Here is a 24,058-nt window from a genome sequence, read left to right on the forward strand (position 1 = left end):
AACCTTGACTTGCTTCCAGGCCTCTCGCCGGATGCTGGATGACGAAATGACTGTCAGCCTCTCTCTGCCCAGTGAGTCCAGCATGTTCAACCATAACCGCTCCACATCATCCAGTGAGCGAGAATCAAACTCCACGTACGACCGCATATTCCCGCTGGCTGCAGACTACCAGGAGCCTTCTCGACTCATCCGCAAGTTACCCGAATTCACCCCAGGGGAGCAAGAGGCAGGTCAGAGCAACCAGGCACTCTGTTGATCTTGTTCCCATATTTGCTCTGTTACCCTGGGCTATAAACCCCTATCCCACCTTCAGCATTTCTTTATGGGGGTGAATGAGATTGAATTCTTTACTTAGGTACTTTTATACGTACTGCCTTTCAGTCCCAAAAAAGCCATCATAAGGTAGTTTTGTTATGCTTCTAAAAGCACAAATTTATTTTAAAACATAAAATAGCAGCCATCTCACAGAATATATAGATAAAAGAGTTATTAAATTATAAATCAACAGCCTCATTCAGTTAAAATGAATTGTATGAATTCTCTGAATTTTGCAATGTAGGTCTTCTGCCACGTAATGCCTACAAAAACACATGTACGGTAGTAAACTGTGTCTAAAAACACATATTTCCAAAAAATATATATAAAACCACATTATATTGGGAAGCCCTACCCTGCAAAAATGTGTAAATAATGCAGAATTGCATACAAAAGTTTATTAGGAGAAATTCACATACGGGTGAATTTTCATGAGCACTTAAAAAACAACAACTGATGTGCAAATGTGGAGAACTGAACTTAAGACTGGCAAAATGAGAAACTGAGAAAAACTGAGGTCTGCCCATCCTTAATTTGGCATCCAAAGATAACTTAATGGCAGCAGGCGGTCTTCCCATTGGCAAACTCCAAATACACAATCGGGCCAGGTCTTGGGTCACCCCTGCCAACAACTTGCAGCCGGGCCCAGTCCCCTCAATATTTCTCACCCTGACCGCCTGCCTTCCCGCCTTCCTCTCTCACTCCCTTGGTCGGCGTGAGGTCCGCTGGCCTGTGTAGCGTCTCCCTAGAGGAAGGCTGCCCTGCCCTGCGCAGCGTTGCGAGGTGCATGTGCGCGCCAGTGCCCTTCCGTTTTGGGGGGAACCTGGAGCCTGTGGTGCCTTCACAAATCTCCTTACTGTATGAATAACAGAAACAGAAGAACTTACATAAAATAAAGAATAAAGCTCTTAGTATCCATAAGTTGCAGCATTCAACATTTTTATATACAGTATGTATAAATATTTTTATTTATGTGAAGAGTAAGCAACAGAATACAAACAGAAGAAAAAGAAAGAAAAAAACTTCCCCAACATAGGAGCTATGGCATAATAAACATATACAGAAAGACACTGCATAAATTACTGGTATCTTGCTATAATAATAAAAAAGTCTAATGTTGTCCAAAGTTCATTTTATTGATTCAGCACTTTATATACCACCCTTCAACTGAAGATCCGAGCGTGGCTTACAGCACAAATATACAAAGTGAAAACGCAAAATACTTAACAGCCACAAAAACCAATAACCCCCCTCCCACAAAGTCATTTAAAAGACCATTAAATTGTTTCATCAGTCAAAGGTCTGGTTATAGAGGAACCTTTTTTCTTGGCACCTAAAGATATGTAGTGAAGGCGCCAGGTGAGTCTCTCTGGAGAGAGCCATTCACAAATGGGGAACCACCACAGAAAAGGCCCCGTTCTTGTGCTGCCACCTTCTGGACTTCTCATGGAGCGTGGCACATGAAGAAGGGCCTCGGGTGATGATAGCAGGGTTCGGGCCAGTTCATATGCACAGAGGTGGCCCTTGAGGATTGCAGCCAAAGACCCCAAAGTATATTTGGCTGAGACCCTCTCCTCTGCTTTCCTCCCTTCCCAGGTTGCAGTGCGTCTGCCAAGCCAGCCCAGCCCGGTGCAGCTGAAGGGGTTCCCCACTATGCAGAGGCAGACATTGTGAACCTGCAGGGGGTGACAGGCAGCAACACCTACTCTGTCCCTGCAATCACCATGGACTTGCTGTCCGGCAAAGATGTGGCTGTGGCCGAGTTTCCTCGAAAGCTGCTGACTTTCAAGGAGAAGCTGGGAGAAGGCCAGTTTGGAGAGGTGAGTTCACGGCTTGCTCCTTACAATATGTGTACCTTCCAGCAAGGATTGCAGGAGCAGGAGACGGATGATAAAAGCATGGCATGGTCTGGTCATGGAGATAAGAGAAAGACTCAGCTGGACTGAGCACTAAGGCAAGAAGGCCATGAGCAGAAAAGAAAAAGGAGTTGGATAAACTATGGACTGGGATAGGAATGCCAAGATGTTCTGATCAGGGGTGCCAGCTATAGGGGACAGAAGGTGCTTCAGCCCCCTCAATATTTTGAAACAGGGGGCTGAGCCCCCCCAGTATTGAGGGGAGGGGGCTGCCACCCCCCGCTGCTCCTGGGTGAGCACCGGTGTGCTGGTTGGGGGTGGGAGGTACAGAGGGCGCTTTCCACCCTCTGTGCCCCCCCCCGATGGGTGAGTGTCTGCCCACCATGCACGGCAATTGCCAGAGTGCCCCCCCCCCAATGTTGGGCCCAACTTGCCGTGGAGCACTTGTCCTTGCTGATATATTTTTCAGTGACTTTCCATTGTGCTACTATGTCAATGTCTGTTGAAGTACCACTGTACTTTGGCAAGGCTCTCCTTGTCTGTCACTGCTGACCTTCTGGAAATGAATGGAGGGTGTTAATTTGGAGGAGAATTATGCCTAATAGTAGAAACTGATAACTGCTTCACTGCATATGCTGCTCTGTCAGGTGTCCACTATGATCAACTGCCCAATAAAATAAAATACAAAATCACAGGCTCATGTGACCCACCTTATTTTTGTGATTGTGAAGTTTTTAAACTGCTTTTAATATTGTATTTTACTTATTGTAGCCTGACATGGAAGCTGTCATTAGTAATAATAATAATAATAATAATAATAATAATAATAATAGCTTTTATTTTAATAGCCACAGCTTCCAGCAAAGAATTCCCAGGATTCTCTGAGGGAAGACATGCACTTTATATTTATCTTATGGATCTGAACATAAATACCAGTGCAAATTAAACTCTTCTTTTCACCACAGCAGTGACAATACATGGACACGGTGACAGTATTACCATCAATGATGGCTTTCAATTTTTACTGAAAGTTCAGATTTTATTTATTTACTGATTTTTTAAAAAATGTACCCTGCCTATCAAGGAAAAGTTTATTACCAGGGTGTAAACTAATTTAAACTACAATGCATAGGAATAACAATATAGAAGCAATTAGATAAAACAAAAGTGAGTACAGTATCACTCTTTAAAAGACCTGAACAAATGAAGTTATTCTAGGGTTTTTTCTGTCATTGTTCATATGGCAAGGCATTGTTTATTATACTGTGCAGGCTCATCTCACTATCCTTTCTGATAAACAATTGGTTTTGCATTTTTGTTGTGTCTCCAAAGCCTATTTGAGCAGAGGTGACCGTGGGACAGAAGCAATATGTGTTTTCATCAAGTTCCAAAATGCTACTATCATATCACTTTCAGCTCTCTTAAAAGATAAGTGGTACAACAGAACCACTGCTGCCCTTTGTGTTCAAACATTTACTTTGCTCCAGTGTTATCTCAGGTCAAACAATTTTGCAGCTTTTTGAAATGCTATAAAATTATACCTCTATCTGTCATGCCAGTTACAAAATCATAGAATTGTAGAGTTGGAAGGGATCCCAAGGGCCATCTAGTCCACCCCCTGCAATGCAGGAATCTTTTGCCCAACATGGGGCTTGAACCCATAATCCTGAGATTAAGAGTTTCATGCTCTACCAACTGAGCTATGTAGCATGCTGGACAAGCTCTGTTGGTCCTTAACTTTGATCTTGTGCAGATACTTTTGGGTAGGGGGTGAGGGGAGAGACACAAAATATGTGTTCAGAAATCTCTTTGCATTTCTGAAAATCTCTGTGTATTTCTGCTGCATGTTTCTAGGAGTGCTGTTACATTGCTTGATTAACCAACTTAACTGATTGGTTATAAAAAACTGGTCCAATAAAAAGTGGTTCCCTGTCCCTATCTCCCCACTGGAAACATAGGGATATGTTAAAGTTTAATGTGTGCATTATCAATTAGATAACGTGGCGTGTGAACCCTTAAAGGGAAACAGCGATGACCCAGCAGCTCAGTCCTGGAGAGCCAGCTCAGGGCTCATCTGCGCTTAGCTTTTGCCCTGCCCTTTCTAGGCACAGGTCTGCAGTTTAAAGCCCCGTATCTGAGCGCTTTCCCCCTGCCTTGACACTTTTGTCAGGAAAATGCGCTCTTTAATGCTGAATCGGAACAAACAGCAATTTGGGTTTTCTGCAGATTGCTGTTTGCTCCGATTCAGCGGTAAGGAGAGGGTTTTCGCGGGGAGAGCGCCAGGGTGAGAAAAGAAAAGTGTGCTTAAACGTCGTGCTTTAAAGCACGGACCTATGACTAGAAACACAGCACAAAAGGAGGTCTGGATGAGCCCTCAGAGGTGTGGCCTGGCTCTAGGAATTTGTTATTGCTCTGTCCGACTCCCAGGCCTTGAGAAAAAAGTTTGTTTTACCATATGTTTATGGCAAGTTTCTGCACAAAGGACAAAAAGTAGTCTTTAGGCCACCACCGTTTGAGGTAATTGCCACTGGCCTTCTTAGGGCTCATACACTTAGCTTTTGCCTCGTTCTTTCGAGACACACCTCCATACTTAAAAGCTCTGTGTCTGAGCGTGGGGGGGGGGTTGCCCCCCAAACCTCACAGAAACCCGCTCTTTAAAACTCAGTCATTGCAAATGCCAATTTAGGTTTTCTGCTGATTGACCTTTTGCTCTGATTGAGCTTTGAAGTTCACGTTTCACAGGGAAAGATCCAGAACAAAAATGATGCTCCTCAGAGATGGAGCTTTTAAGAGCAGAAGAAAAGTAAGTGTGGATAAACCCTTACATTTCATTTCCCCTGAACTCATTCTTCTGTTTCCCCCTCCATGTCTACATGTGCTTCCCAATGCAGAATTGCAATTCATTCATCTGATGAGGTTGATCGTGGGCCACCAAAAGCTCATGCTATAATATCGATTCAGTATTTCTATTCTGCTTTTCAACAGCAAATGCTGAGCTCCAAGTGGCTCACAATAATCACAGTAGCATTAAAACAACAAGCATTGCAATCATTGTACTATCAAATACAATAATATAAATATTATAAAATAAAGCAAACAACAAATTTATAAAAATGATTAGTACAATTCAATAAAGTCATAGTAATTCAAAATATCAGAAAACGTCAGAAATCATTAATCTAAATGATTAATACTGTTCAATAAATACGGTATGTTAGTTTTTTAGGTACCACAAGGTTTGGGAAGCTACAACAAACCAACAAGACTACAGTTCTGGAAAACGACTCAAAGTAAAAACTTCTCTGCTTCCTCACACTAATCGGAGGCTATCTAAACCCTGATGGGTATTACATGCCAATACTAGAGAACTATAAAGCAAAACATCAGTATTCATCTGTTAAATTCCTGATCCTCAGCAAATTTAGGCAAAACTAGTCATAGATCCATTTATGGTCATCCAGGCACCCAAATTCACACCACCAGATTGTTTTATTTCATACAAAATATGAAGAAGCTCATCTGATGGGTCACTCAGCCCTGGGCCTGATATCAGTCTGGTCATGTTGCCTCTCTCTAAGATCCTTGGCAGCAACTATGTTGTGTCTGGGGAGCTTTCCATTATGGATAAGGGGACTTCAGTGGAGTGATAACACAACCAGAAGATAACAACCATCTGTCTGTACAGGAAATTCACAAGCAAACGGACTCTCAAATTGGCTGCACAGCACTTTGAACTCATTTCTACTCCAGAAGCAGAGGAGGAAGTGGGGGGGGGGAGAGTTGAGTGGGGAGGGGGAGGCCATTCTCATGATCTTGCTTTTTTTTTTAAGTCCAACCCTTCTCTCTGTAAGAGCTATTTGCCAGACCATTTCTGCTTGGTGCCTTCCTTCCAGGTCCACCTGTGTGAAGTGGAAGGAGGGATGGAGCAGTTTGTGGAGAAGGATTTTGTTCCGGACGGCAACACCAGCCAACCTGTCCTCCTGGCTGTGAAGATGCTGAGAGCGGATGCCAACAAGAATGCCAGGTGCTTGGGAGGCGGAAGGCAGCTGTAGCAGTCCTAAGATCAGTCACAGCAGCTCCTTTACCCACAGCCAGACCAAAAATAAACAGAATAACGTAAACAGAGCCCTGCTGGACTAGAACAAAGGCCCATTCTGTCCTCATGGTGCCCCACCAGATGCCTATGGGAAGCCCGGGTGCAAGCAGGTTTCCTGCCCTGCTTGAGAAAGGAATCTTGAGTAAAACGCACCAAAAGGCTCTTAACCATTTAGAATTACAGTTCAAAAGCATTAGGTGAAATACAAAGTGTGTTCAAAACACTTCAGATACATAGAATCATAGAATCATAGAGTTGGAAGAGACCACAAGGGCCATCGAGTCCAACCCCCTGCCAAGCAGGAAACATGTTATTGCCGTAATCCTTAAAATAACGCTGTGAGGTAGACTGGTATTAGTATTTGCATATTATAGAGAGTGCAGGAAGTGAGGCCCAAGAGTGTGACTTGCCCAAGGCTAACGAGAAGGTTCATGCTAGACTCGAGGCATGATTTGAACCAGGGCCTTTCGGATTTTTAGCTCAAGGCTTTCAGGCCCTGGGCCACATCCATTCCCCATGCTGGATTTAATTTCACTTTTAATATGTATACTGCCTTTCTATATTACTATACACAAGGCAGTTTACAAGCTGAAAGACAACAAAATATACAACAAAGATGCTGATGTTTTAATGTATTTTTAATCTCTTGTTGGAAGCTGCCCAGAGTGGCTGGGGAAGCCCAACCAGATGGACAGGGTATAGGTATAAATTATTATTATTATTATTATTATTATTATTATTATTATTATTATTATTATTACTACTACTACTACTACTACTACACACCTTATAACAATCTGATAGGATACAAAGGATTCATAATAAAAACATAGTAACTTTAAAACAAACAACTTTTACCAAATAAAGCTGTATTCAATAATCCATTAGAATATAACAGTACAAAATAAAATTAATTCTCAAACTATCAGCAAATAATAATCAGAAACTCACTCTTAACAATTATAATAAATGATTACTAAACTATAATCAAGTAAAATAACAGCAAGTGACAAGGCATAAAATACCACAATACATACAAAACCATGGAAACTGAAAAACAAAGACACACAATTTTACAAAATTATAATAATTTTGTTTCTGAAAGGAATGACTTCCTCAAGGAGATAAAGATTATGTCCAGGTTGAAGGACCCCAACATCATCAGGCTGCTGGCCGTGTGCATCACTGACGACCCCCTCTGCATGATCACCGAGTACATGGAGAATGGCGACCTCAACCAATTCCTGTCTCGCCAGGAGCCCCAGAGCTTGTCGGAGTGCTCCACCCCTTCTGTCAGGTAGCTCATGAAGGCTGTGTGAGTGCTGAGTTGTGCACTGCCTCCTCTGTGTGCAGGCCTCATTTAGGTGGCAGCTGTTCCACATTCTGACTCCACAAGCCGCTGAGCTTGTGTGTGCGCATGTTGTACTGTGCTGCACAAAAGGGCTCAAGGTGCAGTCCTTGGGCATTCCCCCCCCCCGAGCCTTTATTGGAGCAAAGGGGGTCCTCATTATCCCTCTTCTGCCCCCCAGCAAATATTTGATTCCCACCCATTTCATCCCACCACCTCCTGCAGCCTTGTCTGTTCACAGAACTATGATTGCTCTCCAGATGCTTCCTGTATAAATAATATTACAAGCTCGTTTTTTGCTCTGGGGAGACAACAAAATCAACGGCAGAGTGGAAGGGCTTGGTAAAAGTACTTTTTCACATTTCTGTCCAGGCTTTTGTCCACGATGGAACTCGGAGCAGCATATCTGAGTCTTCTAGTCAGTGTCCTCTCCAGGCACTGGTCAGAACCAGACCTGCTTCGCTTTGGGAAGGTTGCTGCACCTTGCAGGTTCAGAGTGTGGCATCCTGGGATGGAGCCATAGGATTTGCTAGTTGGGGATGAAGACTAAGTTTGCTAAGGCAAGAGCTTGAAGAAGGGGGGGGGCACCCAGCATGTTACGGGAGGACATACTGTCTGCATTAGGCAGAGTTATTTTGGAGAGCAGGAGACCTTCAGGCAGATGAGGATGATAAAGTGGGAAGCTGAGATATCGGGAAAAGAGCAGGAAAGGTGTAGCAGAGACACAGAAAAACTAAGGGTAGGAAGAGAGATACTGTACTATCTCGGGGACTTTCAATTATAGGGATCAGTGTAAAAGAAAAGCATCATCTAGTTTTTCTTGTTGCAAGGCCAACTCAGCCATGTATTAAGTAGCCTTCACAACTGCCATGTTAGGGCTCGCCAGCACTTGCATTTGTCCTGCCCCTTTCTCCTGGGGAGACCCTCTATTTGCGGCTGAATCGGAACAAGCAATAATCGATTTTGCTACAGATTGATGTTTGTTCCAATTCAGCGGTAAATAGAGGGTTTTCCTGGGGAAAACAGTGGAACAAGCAGAAAACCTCTCCGTCCCGTGCTTGACGGGCCCTGCATCTCCCTCTAGATTTACCCACCTAATTAGGGCTTTCCTTTTGCTGCTCCAGCTGATGGTCAAACTACGTGTGACTTCTAGGTGTTTTTAAATGGCGTGTTTAAGACTGCCCACGTCTTTTTCTCTTATAAAAAGCAGCTGTGGGAGCCCTCAGTCAAGAGAGGCTGTAACAGCTGGATTAGTAGTTTGCCCCATGCATTCCCCACCCCCACTTCCCCCCCTAGCCCAAAGCTGCTATTTGCCTCATTTAAATAAGCTCAAAATCAAAGCCACAGAATGCCTATATTATGCAAATCCAATTGAAAAAACACGTAAACATAATAGGCTGTATGATATCAATTGCAAAGTTATTTACTAGAAACTACTTCCTAAAAAATTAAATACAGCTTCTCATAAGTGTCAAAATCAACATCATGACATAATACATTAAAATGTAGCTTATTCAGTTGACAACCAAGTCCAGTACGTACAAAATACAAAGCCTATTTTGTCAGTGCTGTAATTCATTCATTTCCAATTTCTTCATCTTCTCTTGTATTTTTCTGTCTGACGTATTCCTTAGAAGAGGGACATGAAATAATCTTCTAAGTGTCTAATGACGATGATAAAGTTGGTAGACAAAAGAAACTGGCACTGGTAGATGCTGGCACAGGCAGACAAGACAAGGATTTTTAATTGGTGTACCTATTATATTACAAAGTGTCTGTGTTTGTATGATTTAGAACTACGCACAGCTGACGAAGCCCCTTCGGGCAAAACAGGGGGATATCCAGGACAAATACAAGAGAAGACGAAGAAATTAGAAATGAATGAATTACGGCACTGACAAAATAGGATTTGTATTTTGTACATATTGGACTTGGTTGTCAACAGAATAAGCTACATTTTAATATATTATGTCATGATGTTGATTTTGTTACCATGAGAAACTGTATTAAATTTTTTAGGAAGTAGTTTCTAGTAAATATCTTTGCAATTGCTATCCTACAGCCTATTACTTTTACGTGTTTTTTCCATTTAAAAAAACAACATATTTTGGGTGGCAGCAGTTTGACAGGAAAGTAGCAAGGGTGAAAAGGTTAAAAAATGGCACCATAGTCCCATCTGGGTCACCTCCCCCAGCTGCTTCTTTGAAAGATTGAAATGCAACCCTTCTCAAGCCTGCAATTTAAAAACTCCCTCAGTGCAGTCTGACCCTCTGTCTTTTGGAAAACAACTCTGGGTGGCTGTTCCCCTGCCAAGACAGGAAGGAAGCATGCTTTCTGCAGTTTGGACACTAGGCTGGCCACAAGCCATTCCTTCTCTGGTGCTTCTTATTTCCTTCAGCTATGCCAACCTGAAATTAATTGCCACACAGATTGCTTCTGGCATGAAGTATCTGTCCTCCCTGAATTTTGTCCACCGCGATCTGGCTACACGCAACTGCCTGGTAGGGAAGAATTACACAATCAAGATCGCTGACTTTGGCATGAGCCGGAACCTTTACAGTGGAGACTACTACCGGATCCAGGGCCGGGCCGTGCTCCCCATTCGCTGGATGTCCTGGGAGAGCATCCTTTTGGTAAGCCTCATCTTGCACTTCCTCTTAGAGCTGGTGACTGCATGGAGCCTGGATTCATCCTTTCTGTACCGAAAAGCCAAAGACTTGTGTATATGGGAAGGAAAGGAGGAGAATGGGTCATGGGCTAGGTGAATATTGAAGGTAAACATTCTTAAGGTTTTTAAAAATTATACTTTTAATCAAGTTTGTGGAATCCAGTTTGATACCATGGTTGGCTTTGTTAGCATCCTGCAAATTGGAATCGCCACTCTATTTTTAAAACATTCCTTTGCCCCATCATGCTTTTATTTCTCTGATTGAACACAGGCAATTGACCTTTCAAGGGTTCCTTCTGATAGCAAACTCCCTGATGGTGACCACAGAAAGGAGAGCTAAATTTGGCAAAGGCCTGAAAATAACAGCTTCTTTCAACATGCCCTGCAATTCCAGCTGTGCTTCTCCACCAATGAGGGACTGAGAACTAGACTACCAAACTAGACTGCCCCATAGCCTGAAAAAGTGTCTTCTGCTGTTGCCACATATTTTTCTCCTGGAAGTCTCTTTGGGCTCTTGGGAGATGTACATTCCTGGATGTTTGTAAGTGCATGTTCCTAAATGGTGTGCTTTCTTTCTCCCTCTCTCCCACCCACCCATTTATCCACCCAGGGCAAGTTCACCACAGCAAGTGACGTGTGGGCGTTTGGTGTGACACTCTGGGAGACTTTCACCTTTTGCCGCGAGCAGCCATATTCTCAGCTCTCAGATGAACAAGTCATTGAGAACACAGGAGAGTTCTTTAGGGATCAGGGACGGCAGGTATGGAAACAACAGGAAATAGGAAAAAATGAAATTTACCAGGTCATCTGCTCCATTATGAGACACTTGCATGTGCTTTAGGTGAAAAAGAGGACAGGACTACTGAACTTTTAAGAGTGTTGCATGCAAGATCCCAGGGACTTACCCAGGGTTTTGTTTCCTTGAAATTAGGGACAGTGGATGCTACGACATCTTGATGATATATAGTTTATTTATACATATATGCAACCTGAGCCTAAGAGGAAGAAGTTTACAGCATCAACACCCCAGAAGGTCACATCCTTGGATTCCAACAGAAGTCAAGTGTGGCTTCTTCCATGACCCTGCTTCCAGCCCAGCTCACACACACACCCCAATAATTACAAGGGACTCAGGCATCGTGCACGCTGAACCCCCAAATGCACAACAATACTTTACAGTGGTACCTCAGGTTACATACACTTCAGGTTACAGACACTTCGGGTTACAGACTCTCCTAACCCAGAAATAATACCTCAGGTTAAGAACGTTGCTTCAGGATGAGAACAGAAATTGTGCTCCGGCAGCGCGGCAGCAGCAGGAGTCCCCATTAGCTAAAGTGGTGCTTCAGGTTAAGAACAATTTCAGGTTAAGAAGGGACCTCCGGAACGAATTAAGTACTTAACCCGAGGTACCACTGTAGTTGGTTTATAAGCTGCTTTCCCACAGTGAATTTTATCCAAAGCAGCTCACCACAAACACCAGCTTATCAATGTACCAAACATCCCCCTCGCAAATTTTTTTTTACAAAATGTATCAATAAATTTGAGTGTCAAAAATATTTACAAGCACAATATTACAAAGAAATAATATAATCTTAATACATAAAATGAAAGGTAATTCCCATGGCTTCCTTTCCTACCAGAATTGTGAGCTGTTTTAAAATAATTATAGATTAAATCTTGCACTTACACTCATCCAGCTGGCATCCCATAAATACAGTGGTGTTTTTGTTGTTGTGTGCTTTTTTCCTTGACAGGGACTCAAGGCAGCTATGGTGCTGTGTTCTGGGGGGAAAATGGGAGACTTTAAATCAGGATAATAAATAAGCCATGATTAGATTCTGGAAAGATTTACAAACCTGTGTTGTTGAATAGAAACATGGGTGAATGTGGGATTGAGGGAATGGATGCAATGAAGCGGAATATTATTACTGGAGCTTTAAAAATGGAGTCAGAAAAATGGGTGGGATGGGAAGAAAATCAGTGTGACACTTCTGCTAGAATGAAGAACATGGCTTCCATTCTTCATATGTAAACGAGGAGGGGAAAGATGCTCTTCCTTACCTAGTTATGATGAGGATGAACACAATGAAGAGGAAACATACTTTTTGAGCCCAAGTACAGTATAAATCATGGATGCAGGTGGCGCTGTGTGTTAAACCACAGAACCTAGGACTTGCCAATCAGAAGGTCGGCAGTTTGAATCCCCGCGACGGGGTGAGCTCCTGTTGCTCGGTCCCAGCTCCTGCCAACCTAGCAGTTCAAAAGCACATCTAAGTGCAAATAGATAAATAGGTACCGCTCCGGTGGGAAGGTAAATGGCGTTTCCGTGCACTGCTCTGGTTCGCCAGAAACGGCTTAGTCATGCTGGCCACATGACCCAGAAGCTGAACGTCGGCTCCCTCGGCCAATAAAGCGGGATGAGCGCCGCAACTCCAGAGTCGATCACGACTGGACCTAATGGTCAGGGGTCCCTTTACCTTACAGTATAAATCAGGAAAGCTGTGATCTTCCAAATCTTCCAACTCCCATTGTCTCTGGTTATTGGAGCCAGGCACATCTGAAGCACATTTCTCCCCTCAAAAAATTCTGGGCACTGTAGTTTAACCCACACAGAGTTACAATTCTCAGCAACTCTTTGCATATCGTAGTGCCCAAAATTACAGGTGAAACTCAGAATATTGTGGAAAAGTTCATTTATTTCAGTAATTCAACTTAAAAGGTGAAACTAATGTATGAGACTCATGACATGCAAAGCGAGATATGTCAAGCCTTTATTTGTTATAATTGTGATGATCATGGCATACAGCTGATGAAAACCCCAAATTAACAATCTCATAAAATTAGAATATTAAATGAAATCAGCCAAACAAGGATTGCAAATAGAGTAATATTGGACCTCTGCAGGAGGGGGGCGGACACTCAGGCCAGCAGTGGTTGGGGTGGTGGTGGCAGGCAGGCTGTGGTGGGGAGGGCAAGCAGGCAGGGTGGGGGGATGGCCTGATTTCCCATTTGCACTACGGCATGTTGACAATTTTTCACCCCTGACTGGAAGCACTCCAAGCCTTGAGTAGTCTGGATTGCCCCACTAGCAGGACCTTCCTTGCCTTGCAGATCATGCCATCTTCTTCTTAGAACAAGGAAAACGAGAGTTCTCGTGTGGTCTACTGGGTAGAGTAATTGGCCCTGAGTTCAAATTCCCCCAGAGCCATAAAATTATGTCAGCCTCTGATTAATCCTCTCAGCCTCAACTTGTAAGCCATCCTGGATTCTTTGGAGGAAATGGGGCTACAGATCTGATTAATAAGTAATCATTAATAAATGAAGTAGATTACTTTCAGCTACATTCCAGCTCTGCTGTTACATGCCACAAATGAAATCTGAAGTCTCCGGCTTCTAGTGTCTTTTTGAGAGGGGTTTTATCTGCCTTTATTCAGTATCTGTTCTCTCTCTCTCTTTTTCCTATTTAAAGACCTACCTTCCGCAGCCTGCCTGCTGTCCTGATCCTGTATATAAGCTAATGCTCAGCTGCTGGAGACGAGACACCAAAAACCGACCCTCCTTCCAGGAAATCCATTGCCTTCTCCAAGAAGCAACCACTTTGTTGTGATGCCTTTCCTTCATGCCCTAAATACTCTGGACCGTCCCAGCCCATCTGCCCTCAAAAACTTACACATAGAACTGAAGCCACTTCACCTGGACTCACAATTTCTTTCAGTAGCGGAGTTGGGACTTTCGTTATCGGCCACCAAAGGAAAGGAAAGGAAAAAGATGGGATCTGACCAGGTCTACCACACAACCTCATTCAAGGTGCTATACTTTGGATTGGCAAAGACTGGGGGAAGGGATGCTATTTATCTTGTAATGTCATAGGTTCCGGTTTATGAATGGGTTTAGTCTGCGATGGGAAGAGGAAAAGACGACTCTTATTTTCTTATTTTCCTCTGAAGGAGGAACTTGAGATGTAGTCTGACTACACAGACTTGAGGTGGGAATAGGCAAACACACACACAGCTAGGAAGAGCGCCAGCACTTTATGCCCGGGGCTGTGTGTGTGTTGCAGTTCTGCCTGAGTGTAGAAAAAGAGTAGAATATGATACCGGATGTAGAATTTGGCTTCTTTAACTCAGCTTTCATTTTAAATAGGAATAAGTTTTATGGTCTTTATTACCGTGTCTATACACTTGAAAGTGTACAAACAATGCTTGCTGAAATCTCAGAAGCCAGAAAAATCGCTGAGGTAGGTTTCCAGTGGTTTGTGAGACAGTCCTAATGCACCCCCCCCAAAAAAAAATTAACCAGATATGAAAAATTGTGCAGATTTGCCCAGCTTGCACATTTTACACAATAATCAGAATTTGGATCACTTTGTGCTGGTTAAATCTTCTTTTTTAGTGTGGAGTACAGACTGCCTCAATTTAGGTTTTTTTGTATGCTATATGAAATATAGAAATGTCTCCTCCTATACACTCCAGATCTAGAGCTTCTGAGAATCTCTCGATTTATCTATTTTAGAGCGCATGAAGATTTTTAATACTGTGTACAGTCCTGGCTTCTCCCATCTCAAAAGGGTTAACATGGAGCTGGAAAAAGTGCAGCAGAGGGCAACTAAAATGAACTGGCCAAAGTGGCCATTTGAGGCACTTTAGATTAGAAAATGGCAAGTAATGGAGGGCATGATAAAGGCTTAGAAAATTATTCACAGTGTGGAGAACGATAATTTTTTCTCACTATCCCTAATAAGGCTAGGACTCACAAGTATGCAATGAAATCTATGGCACATCAGTTCAAGAGAGTCAAAAGAGAGCGTTATTTCCTACTATGGATAATTATCATATGGAATTCAGTGCCACATGCTTTGGTGGTGGCCACTGGCTTAGATGACTTCGAAAGGGGATTAGATAAATTCATCAAGGGTGCAGTCCACAAGTGGCCATTAGCCATGACAGCTTCAGGGACAGCTTATCTCCTAATTCCGGTTACTGGGGCCAAACAGTGAGGTTCCTGTTTCTGGGTTTCCCAGAAGCCTCTGGCTGGCTTTGGTCTGATTCTCCAAGTTTCTACTTATTGCCCAGGCTTTACCTCTCTGTAGCATCCCATTCTTTCATCTTTTTTCTCCAGAGCCTCAAAAGCTCATGCTCCAAGCTGTTTTGAGAACAGGAAAGGCCTATCATTTTGCTTCTATGAAATAGCTGCCTTCTGCAGAATAGATTCCTGGAATTGCTTAGTAGTAGGGCATGGTAGCTACCAAAGAAAAAGGTATAAAATTTTAGGAATTGTTAACTAAACTGAGTAAACCTTGTCACCAAAGTTCCCTGTCAAAATCTTTGCATTTTGTACCTTCAGAATTTGTAGGCTGGCCCATAATAACAATGGAAGATGCGTAGAGTTGGGATGTTCAGCTACAGCAGAGTAAGCGGCTAGATTTAGCCTTCAACAGTCAGGGCAGCACAAAGCTGCAAAATCTGCCTTTTGGAATTGGGCTGTATCTGGAATCTAGGGAACAGGAGAGCTCTGAAATAAAGAAGGCTGTCACCATACAAGGGTCTCTGCAGACAAGTCCCATTTTGAGCGGGTCACAGGCTGATAGTGAGGCAGCAGAGGGGTGGCAGGTGGCTTGCTTGCTGAAAACCAGAGATAGTATGAAACCTCTTGAGGTGGCCTACCATGAGGGGATAGGAGCTCTTGTAAGGCTCCTACTCATTTCAGTGAGGTGAATGGTGAAGGGCTAGCAAACTGGAGGCAGTTGGGTACCAACCAGGGAGCTAGTCTGAAAGCAGCTGAGAACCAAACTAGGCATGAAGCAGGCAGCTGCATCTGTACTTACATACCTCTGCCTCCTTCCCATATAAAGTGGGAGGTTGGGGGAGGTCTGATGAAAGAGCTGGATTCTTGGTCTTTCCTCCCCTGTATTATCTTCCCATGTTTCATCTCCCCAGCCAAGTTCACTTTTGGCATCGGACCAAAGCCGGGAGAAAAGTGTCTGAAGCAGCAGAGTAAAGGGAGGTGATCCTGAGGAGTGAAGGAGAGAGCCAGCTTCTCTCAGATGCATGTACCTTTTGTTGTAGAAAAAACCATCCTCACACGCCCCACACTTTATACATGAAAGGGGCAGATGGGTGAACAAATGCGACTATTTCCATCATGTCTGCTTTGGCCCTTGGCCTGCACAAGTTGCTCAGACTAAAGTGCCAGGCAAAATGAGTAAGTTTTATAGGAGCAAGCACTAATCTATTGGCTGTTTGTGCCACCTCAGCCACAGGCCGAGTGCAGGTCTTTTCAGCAAAGTGGCACAAAAAGCAACGTGCTTCAAGACCTCCAGTGCCTTATGGGATGTTCCAGTCGATTATGTCCCATAGTCATCGACAGGAGGGGGTGGGCATCCTGCTTCAAGCACCAAAATGTGTTGGGCTAGCCTTTTGTGAACAGCAAGCATGCTGCTTCTTTCTTCTTGCAAGGCTTAGTGAGGTGAACCTGTGAGACTTTGTGATTTCAGATCTGAAAATCTTTGACTTCTTGCTCTTCTGGGTGTGGAGCATGGAGTTGCGACCACAGTCCTATGGCCTCCAATGTGGCAATTCACACGGGTGGGGTGGGAGCCATCAACAAGCAGATGAAGCATAATAAGGGATGAATAGATGACTTCCTTCTGCAGCAGGACTTGGCACCAACACGGGGGTTCTGAACAAAGTCAAAATTGTCTCTATGGATCTGGAAACCACCTGGAAACCACAGCTCTAAAAGCATAGTTCTCAAGGTGTGAGGTGGGCTTCTTGGACAGTGCAGATAACAGAAAAGAGAGAGACAGATTGTTCCTTGAAACTGCAAGGCCAGTTTGGGGTATGTTTTGACTGGGCTGAGAGATGGATTGCATCCTTTCACTCCCAGTCAGTCATGGGTGGCTCGGTGCCTAATTTCAACATGTAGTAATAGTTTGCCAAATGTGTCTGTTTTGCTCTTTCTCTCATCTGGCACTGCTCTTCACTTTCTTGGGATCCATCATGCAAGGAACCTTAAATCATGCTGTGTCAGTCTTCCCTCCTTTCCCTTTGATCGCTAGCCAAGGACAGGGGGAACGAGCTCTTGCCAGGCTTCCTTTCGGTCTTTGTATCTTGGGAGGCTCAAGCATTCCAGTTCTTCTTTTCGGATTATCACCATCGTCAGCATCATGTTCTTTGTATGCTGCCTTTCCTTAGTTAAAGCAATGTGCAAGGCAGCTTACAACATGAAAATATTTACATAATTACAAACACAACTGAAACAATTATAAACAATGATTAAACACATCAAAATGTACAAATCTGAACAATTTCCACATTCATCATAATAAGATCTAAAAATCAAGATAAAAATACTATCTATAACAGCAACAAAAGCCTTTCGGCACTTTTAGTGGTTGCTTCATTTAAATATAACTTTGTCAGACTTGACGCAAGTCACAGTCTGCGGGGAGAGACTGGCAGAAGTGAGCTGAGGCAGACCTGGGCAGACCTGGGCAGAGTGAAATAATCAGGATAACTGAGGAGTCTTCTTCCTGTGGTGTCAAACTCTCCACATACCCCTCTGTCCAGCACCCTGAAAGGCACCACGCTATTTCCCCTGCTAGAGGATACATTCTTGCAATTGCCATTTTACAATTACTTACTAAGATCTAAATATCTCACTTAGACGTCTGCACAAACAGCCTGGCTTCCTTCGATGGGCTTTGCTGCTTCTGATTCAGTAGCATTCGGCTAATTTGCATCTTAGTGACTGCTCATTTACTCATACCACAAAACTAAACTAGGGGTGAGGGAATTTTGGGCCATGAAATGTGGGGAGGTAAGATGTGCGTCCATAGCTCATTGCCTTCCAATGTGCTCCTCACTTTTTAAGGATTTTTGAGGATTATTGCACTTTTGTTGGTAGCATTGGTACGTGCAATTAAGCACATGCTTGTTTTATTTTGTCGCCAAGGGAGTCTTGTAACTAGATTTTTGAAGTATGAAATCGCAGATATAACATAGAAAAACAAACACCAGAAACCCCACCTTTCACGTAAAGAGAAGAATCTACTTTTCCTCCCAACTGTAAAGTTAATTTTTTAATTTTTTTACCATAGTAACACCACATTATATGCTACAGCTTCCCACCATTGGTGGTTTAGATGGAGGTGAAATAACTCATGTTTGTAAATAGCTTGCGACCTGATTGCTTATGGGAACTAAAAATTCCATCCAGGCTCCAGATCACCAGGTTGGGAAGGTTCTGTAATCCCCCCCCCCGCCTTCCAGTCTCTCCCTCCCTGCCTTTCTCTCCTATAAAAGGCTCAGGTGTATGTATTTAAGCAGACATTTTATGAAATTATTCACAATATAGGTCATATTTGCACTACATAACAAATGAATTACCGAGACATCAAATAACACAGAACTGCAGTATGTCACAAGTGAAGATGCAGTCTTAACAACAACCATTGTATATAGGCACACTTTGGTAAACTCTTCATAAAGCATCTTGGTAGAAGCCTGGTTTAAAAACCGGGCTCAGGGCGGCTAACAGCAAATATAAAACATTGATTAGAATGCAACTTAAAAACAGCATAAAGCAGCATAAAATACAACATAAAATGCAGCATCAGTATCAATAAAATTCAAAAATTCAGGGGTCATTTTTTGGGGGGGGAGAACAAAACCCAGTCAGTAGACACCAAATGATCACCAGGGCTAACTGGCCAAGTTGGTCCTACTAGGGCCAGCAAGGAGACCAGGGAAGAATTTAAATGTGGGGTCCCAGAAAGGGTTTCTTCATAGGACAGGGAAAAGGGAATAGAGGATCAGGCTAATTCAAATTGAAGGCCAGGCGGAATAGCTCTGTCTTACAGGCCCTGTGGAAGGAGATCAAGTCCTGCAGGGCCCTCGTCTTGTGGGACAGAGCATTCCACCAGGTCGGAGAGGTCACTGAAAAAGCCCTGGCCCTGGCAGAGAATAGTCTGGCTTCCTTAGGGCCCAGGACCTTTAAGCTATTATTACCTTAGGGTGCTCTGTGGGACATACCAGGAGAGGCGGTCCCGTAAGTACAATCTAAAAAGTTTGGGAAAATAAAAAGAAACAGTTTATTTTAGAGCAGGTTGTGTATTGCATCCATCACATTGCAAGTCGTCACCTACAAGTGGAAGTGGACCTAGCAAGGAGCAACAGATGTTTCAGGGTGGAGGGCTCCTGTTTGGGGTGTGGGCCAGCTCAACCACCTACGCCTTTGTTCAGGATACTCCGTTCCATTAACCCCCTCCTAGTTTTCTGACACACCCACAACTTTCCCCCAACAGATGCTCAGCTTTCTGTGGCCACTGAAAAGGGGTTGATAAAGGGGCTGCCTTCCTGTCAGATCCAAAATTTGTTGTTGTTAGGATCTGCTCAGTAGGTGCGGTGAGCCTGAAGCACCGCCCCCCCCCCCAGGCACAGAGGCAAGTGTGCCCTTTCTCTGAGTGCCAGCAAATGCTATTAAGTGCCATGACCACTGCTGAATATAGAGGTCACCTATTGCTGCCATAGCTAATAACCACTCACAGTTTTTCCCTGCATGAATTTGTGTAATACCCTTCTAAAGCCAGCAGCCATCACTACAGCATCTGACCGCTAATTAACTATTATTGTTTGTTAACTAAAAGGTAAAGGTACCCCTGACCGTTAGGTCCAATTGCGGACAACTCTGGGGTTGCGCTCTCATCTCGCTCTATAGGCCAAGGGAGCTGGTGTTTGTCCGCAGACAGCTTCCAGGTCATGTGGCCAGCATGAATAAGCCGCTTCTGGTGAACCAGAGCAGTGCACGGAAACTCTGTTTACCTTCCCGCTGGAGCGATACCTATTTATCTACTTGCATTTTGATGTGCTTTCGAACTGCTAGCTGGGCAGGAGCAGGGACTGAGCAATGGGAGGTCACCCTGTTGCGGGGATTCGAACCGCCAACCTTTTGATTGGCAAGTCCTAGGCTCTGTGGTTTAGACCACAGCGCCACCCGCGTCCCTTGTTCATTAACTATGTACCATATAAAGAAGCAATGTCCTGGAACTCCTGCCAACCAGTTTCATTGGATAAGCGCAAGTTCTGCTATTATTAGCAAGAAAAACTTCTCTTTGTCTCCTTCTTCACACAGTGTATAATTTTATAAACCTCCCATCATATACGGCATTGCCAGTGACAAAATGACTATCATGGAGGGCATGTCATAACACAAAATTTGAGTGCAGCCACTGTGAAGCTTTTCCCACAATTGTATGGGAAAAGGCTTTGGGAAAATGTTCCTTGGCTTCTTAGCGTAAGACTAAAGGTAAACATTATATTAATCCTTCTTAGCATTTTCCTCCAAAAATAATGTCAATAGCAAGCATAGCCACACTGTATCAAAAAACTAAACTCTGTCTTCACACATTTACAGCAATTGTATCAAATAGAAAACTGGTCTTCAGAGTGCACTTCCATGTGTGGTTGTGCATACACACATTGATTTTGGTCATTTTGTAAATCTCAAAAATGATGATCCAGAGTGTTACAATGGGTATGCCCGAGTGGTATTATGCTTATGAAAGTTCCCTCAGATTCAAAGGTGATCGGGGTGCAAAACTAGTTGTACAGTTCTTTGGAACCTGGTCTGTTTATAATATGTTGTATGTTAGGCTTCTTGCTTGTAACGATAGTACAGTATTTGTCTTTTGGTTGTACTCCATTCCTCTCAATGCAGAGCACATTTTTCTGAGATGTTCTGAGCTATCACTGCAAGTAATTGGCCCCTCTGCTTTATAGTGAACACTGGTAGCTGTGTTCCCTTCATCTCTAGTAAATATTAATGTCAGGCTGCTTAATATTAGTTTATGACTATAGTACTCATTCAAAAACAGCCCTGTATTTTGAAATGGAGACTTAAAGACCAATGTATAGTTTTTTCTTTATTTATTCTCTGTAAGGCCACATTGAACTGTATTCCTGTAAAATGATCCATTTGTAAATAAGATTCTTTAAAACAAAACAATTCCTTGTGCTTCTGATGTGAAAGTGGAGGGTGGTCAGTCCTGAGTTCATTGGTCAGTCTTCATGGTTTAATGGCCTTGCAGATCTCAGTTTAGCTTCTCCCCAGCACAGTAATAATGAGGGGGGGGGGGCGACACTACATTAATGGTGAGAAGTACAGTCTAACAGCAAAGTTCATGTTAATAAAGGAGGTTATTTGAGCAGCTGGAATGAAGACTGGAATGAAGAACGACTTCTGCCTCACCAACACAATGTATGGAGACATTCAAGGAATGTAGGGGCAGTAGTTGTGGTCTGCAATCCACTGCCTAATGCTTGCCAAAGACACTGTTCTACCAGCCACTGCCAAAAAAGAGGAAATGCAATGTCAAAAAGGGAGAGCAGATTTACAGATGCTAATTTCTATGAATAAAAGCAAATTTAGAAATAATTACTGCCAGTATTTTTCGTCCTATAGTGCGCACCGGCCCATAGGGCGCACCTAGTTTTTTTTTTTTGGGGGGGGGATAAAGAAAAAAATTTATTTCCTCCCCAGGCGCAAGGCTGGGGCAGGGGAAGCCCGAGCTTCCCCCGACCCCAGAACAGGCTGCTATCCGTAAGCCTGGGGAGCCCGGCGGGAACTCCCGCTGGGCTCCCAAGGTTTGCGGACATCTGCCCGAAGCCCAGGGTGCGCTGCAGAGCGCTGCCCGGGTTTTGGGCTGCAGGCTCCTGTCCGCAAGCCTTGGGAGCCCAGCGGGAGTTCCCGCCGGGCTCCCCAGGCTTACGGATAGCAGCCTGAAGCCTGGAGAGCGAGTGGGGTCGGTACACACCGACCCCTCTCACTCTCCAGGCTTCATCAAAAACCTGCATTCGCCCCATAGGACGCACACACATTTCCCCTTCATTTTTGGAGGGGGGAAAGTGCATCCTATAGGGCGAAAAATACGGTAATTCCTCATAGCAATCCCACCTGATCACTACACGGGACCACCCCACAGCAGGAGCCAGGCTGACTCCCAAGAACTTACGCTTGTTGAGCTGTTGAAGAAGAGACACAGCTCCCTGCCCCCCACCAGCAACCAATCCATTCAGTTGCTAATCGTTTGTTTAAGGGGAGGAAGATGGTGTTTGAAAATTTAATTGGGGGAGATAAAGGAGTTTGGAAGGGGAGAGAAGACAGTTATTCATACGACTTTTCTACTTATCATTTCTATTAAAGTGCATTGCAGCTTTTGCGGTAATGATGTGTTCAGAGCATCCAGCTTGAGGGCAAATACGACTTAACCAAACATGCTGTGGTGGTTTACTCCTTCACTTTCATCTCCGCGAAACCACCTATCTCAGGGGTTGTCCACCTGGTCCCTACCGGCCACTAGTGGGCGTTTCAGGATTCTAGGTGGGCGGGAGGGGGTTCTGTGGCGCAAGCTGAATCCTCCTTCCATCAAGCCCTGGGGGGCGGCAAGGAAATTTTACCATCAAGAAAGATGCATTAGTGGGCAGTAGGTATAGAGAGGTTAACTACCCCTGGCCTTTATGCTGAATGTGTATAAAGTGAGCAACAAGTGTAGATTAACTGAGATTATCCAACAATGTTTTAAAATATTCTTAAATAAGTGGTTATAGTCAGTTTGCAAATACAGCCTACTGTAGTTCCAGGTGGACTGGAGCAGAATGTTGTAAAGTAAAACTATAGAGAAAGTGGGGAAATTACCTTCAGTGTGTACTGTTATTTATTTGTTTGTTTGTTTATATCCCACCTTTCTCACAGTGCAGGGCTCACAGCACACAATAAACAAAAATAATTAAATAAGTAACTCTATTAAAAACATCACTGAAAACCTTTCCTATTTATTTATTTATTCATTCATTATTAAATCTATTTGTATCTTACCTTTCCAACCAAATGTATGGACCTAAGGCTGTAATCCTAAACATGCTTACTAAGGAGTAGATCTCAATAAGATCAATTGGACTTCTGAGTAAACATGCTTAAACATACAGTAAAAACTGTAAGTTGTCAAAACAAAGATATGTGCCATTAAAAGAACACTAGTATTTAAAACATTCTTTTTAAAACACATATAGAAAACAGCAAAAAGCCAAAGACTTGTTCCCCAAAGGCTTGAAGTTGGCCTATACACTGCTTATGACCGAGCAGGCCTGCTTCTTGTGGCTACTAGCTTCATCTCAGCCAGAGAAGCACGCATGAGTTTTATTTATTATTATTTATATATTTTTATACACCACCCTTCATTTGAGGATCACAGGGCAGCTTTATAATATAAAAACACAAAAATACATACCGTGGTAACAAACAAAAACAATTCCCTGTCACACACATAGTTCGTTTAATTAGCCAAATGCCTCATGAAAACTAAGAAAAGTTCGACACCTTTGGCCCCAAAGAAGAATAATTTCCCTTTTGGAAAGACGGGAGTCGTGTTTTCCGGGGAGGCCCTTCTCTCAGTCCCGGGACCGGCAGGGAAGGAGCCCGAGCCTCTCGCTCAGCGCGGCCCCTCGGGCTCTCCTGGGGGGGACGAAGACGCCACCAGAGTCCGAAGGCTGCGCGCATAGGCAGCTCCCTCCTTCGCGCCTCTTTTGCGTTGACTGGGGCTCCCCCTCACGCGGCTCTTCTTCCTGACCCGCCTCGAGCCCCCCGACCAATGAGGAGCCCGAGGGGCGGTGATGGACAGGCCTGGCGCCCTCTCCCAGGCCCTGCCCGGCCTCCCTTGGCCGCCTGCCCCGCCATCGGGCTACCGTCACGCCACTCGGCCGCTCGGCCCCGAGCGA

General features: G+C 43.9%; 1 protein-coding gene and 1 long non-coding RNA gene across 5 annotated transcripts in view; one reads left to right on the top strand and one right to left on the bottom strand.

Annotated features, from left to right (window-relative positions):
• The window catches only part of DDR2 (discoidin domain receptor tyrosine kinase 2), a 59,264-nt gene extending 40,635 nt beyond the window's left edge, over positions 1-18,629 (top strand). For 2 of the 3 annotated variants that reach the window (XM_082229060.1, XM_082229061.1), the window contains exons 11-17: positions 20-230; positions 1,912-2,135; positions 6,065-6,195; positions 7,373-7,564; positions 10,014-10,248; positions 10,894-11,043; positions 13,756-18,629. In XM_082229060.1, coding sequence (XP_082085186.1) covers positions 20-230; positions 1,912-2,135; positions 6,065-6,195; positions 7,373-7,564; positions 10,014-10,248; positions 10,894-11,043; positions 13,756-13,893 — 1,281 coding nt within the window. In that variant the 3' untranslated portion in view covers positions 13,894-18,629. The other variant, XM_082229062.1, reaches the window with a different exon arrangement.
• Positions 18,630-21,194: 2,565 nt separating this feature from the next.
• Positions 21,195-23,798, bottom strand: LOC309535747. Of its 2 annotated transcripts, none has more exons than XR_014221379.1 (2): positions 23,661-23,798; positions 21,195-21,631 (listed from the first exon to the last, which is right to left on the bottom strand). It is a non-coding gene; the product is annotated as an uncharacterized lncRNA (long non-coding RNA). The 2 variants fall into 2 exon arrangements; XR_014221380.1 differs by lacking the exon at positions 23,661-23,798 and adding an exon at positions 23,572-23,644.
• Between the last annotated feature and the right edge of the window lie 260 nt (positions 23,799-24,058).

Source organism: Podarcis vaucheri, assembly GCF_965113315.1.
Source record: "Podarcis vaucheri genome assembly, chromosome: 6".
Classification (NCBI taxonomy): domain Eukaryota; kingdom Metazoa; phylum Chordata; class Lepidosauria; order Squamata; family Lacertidae; genus Podarcis; species Podarcis vaucheri.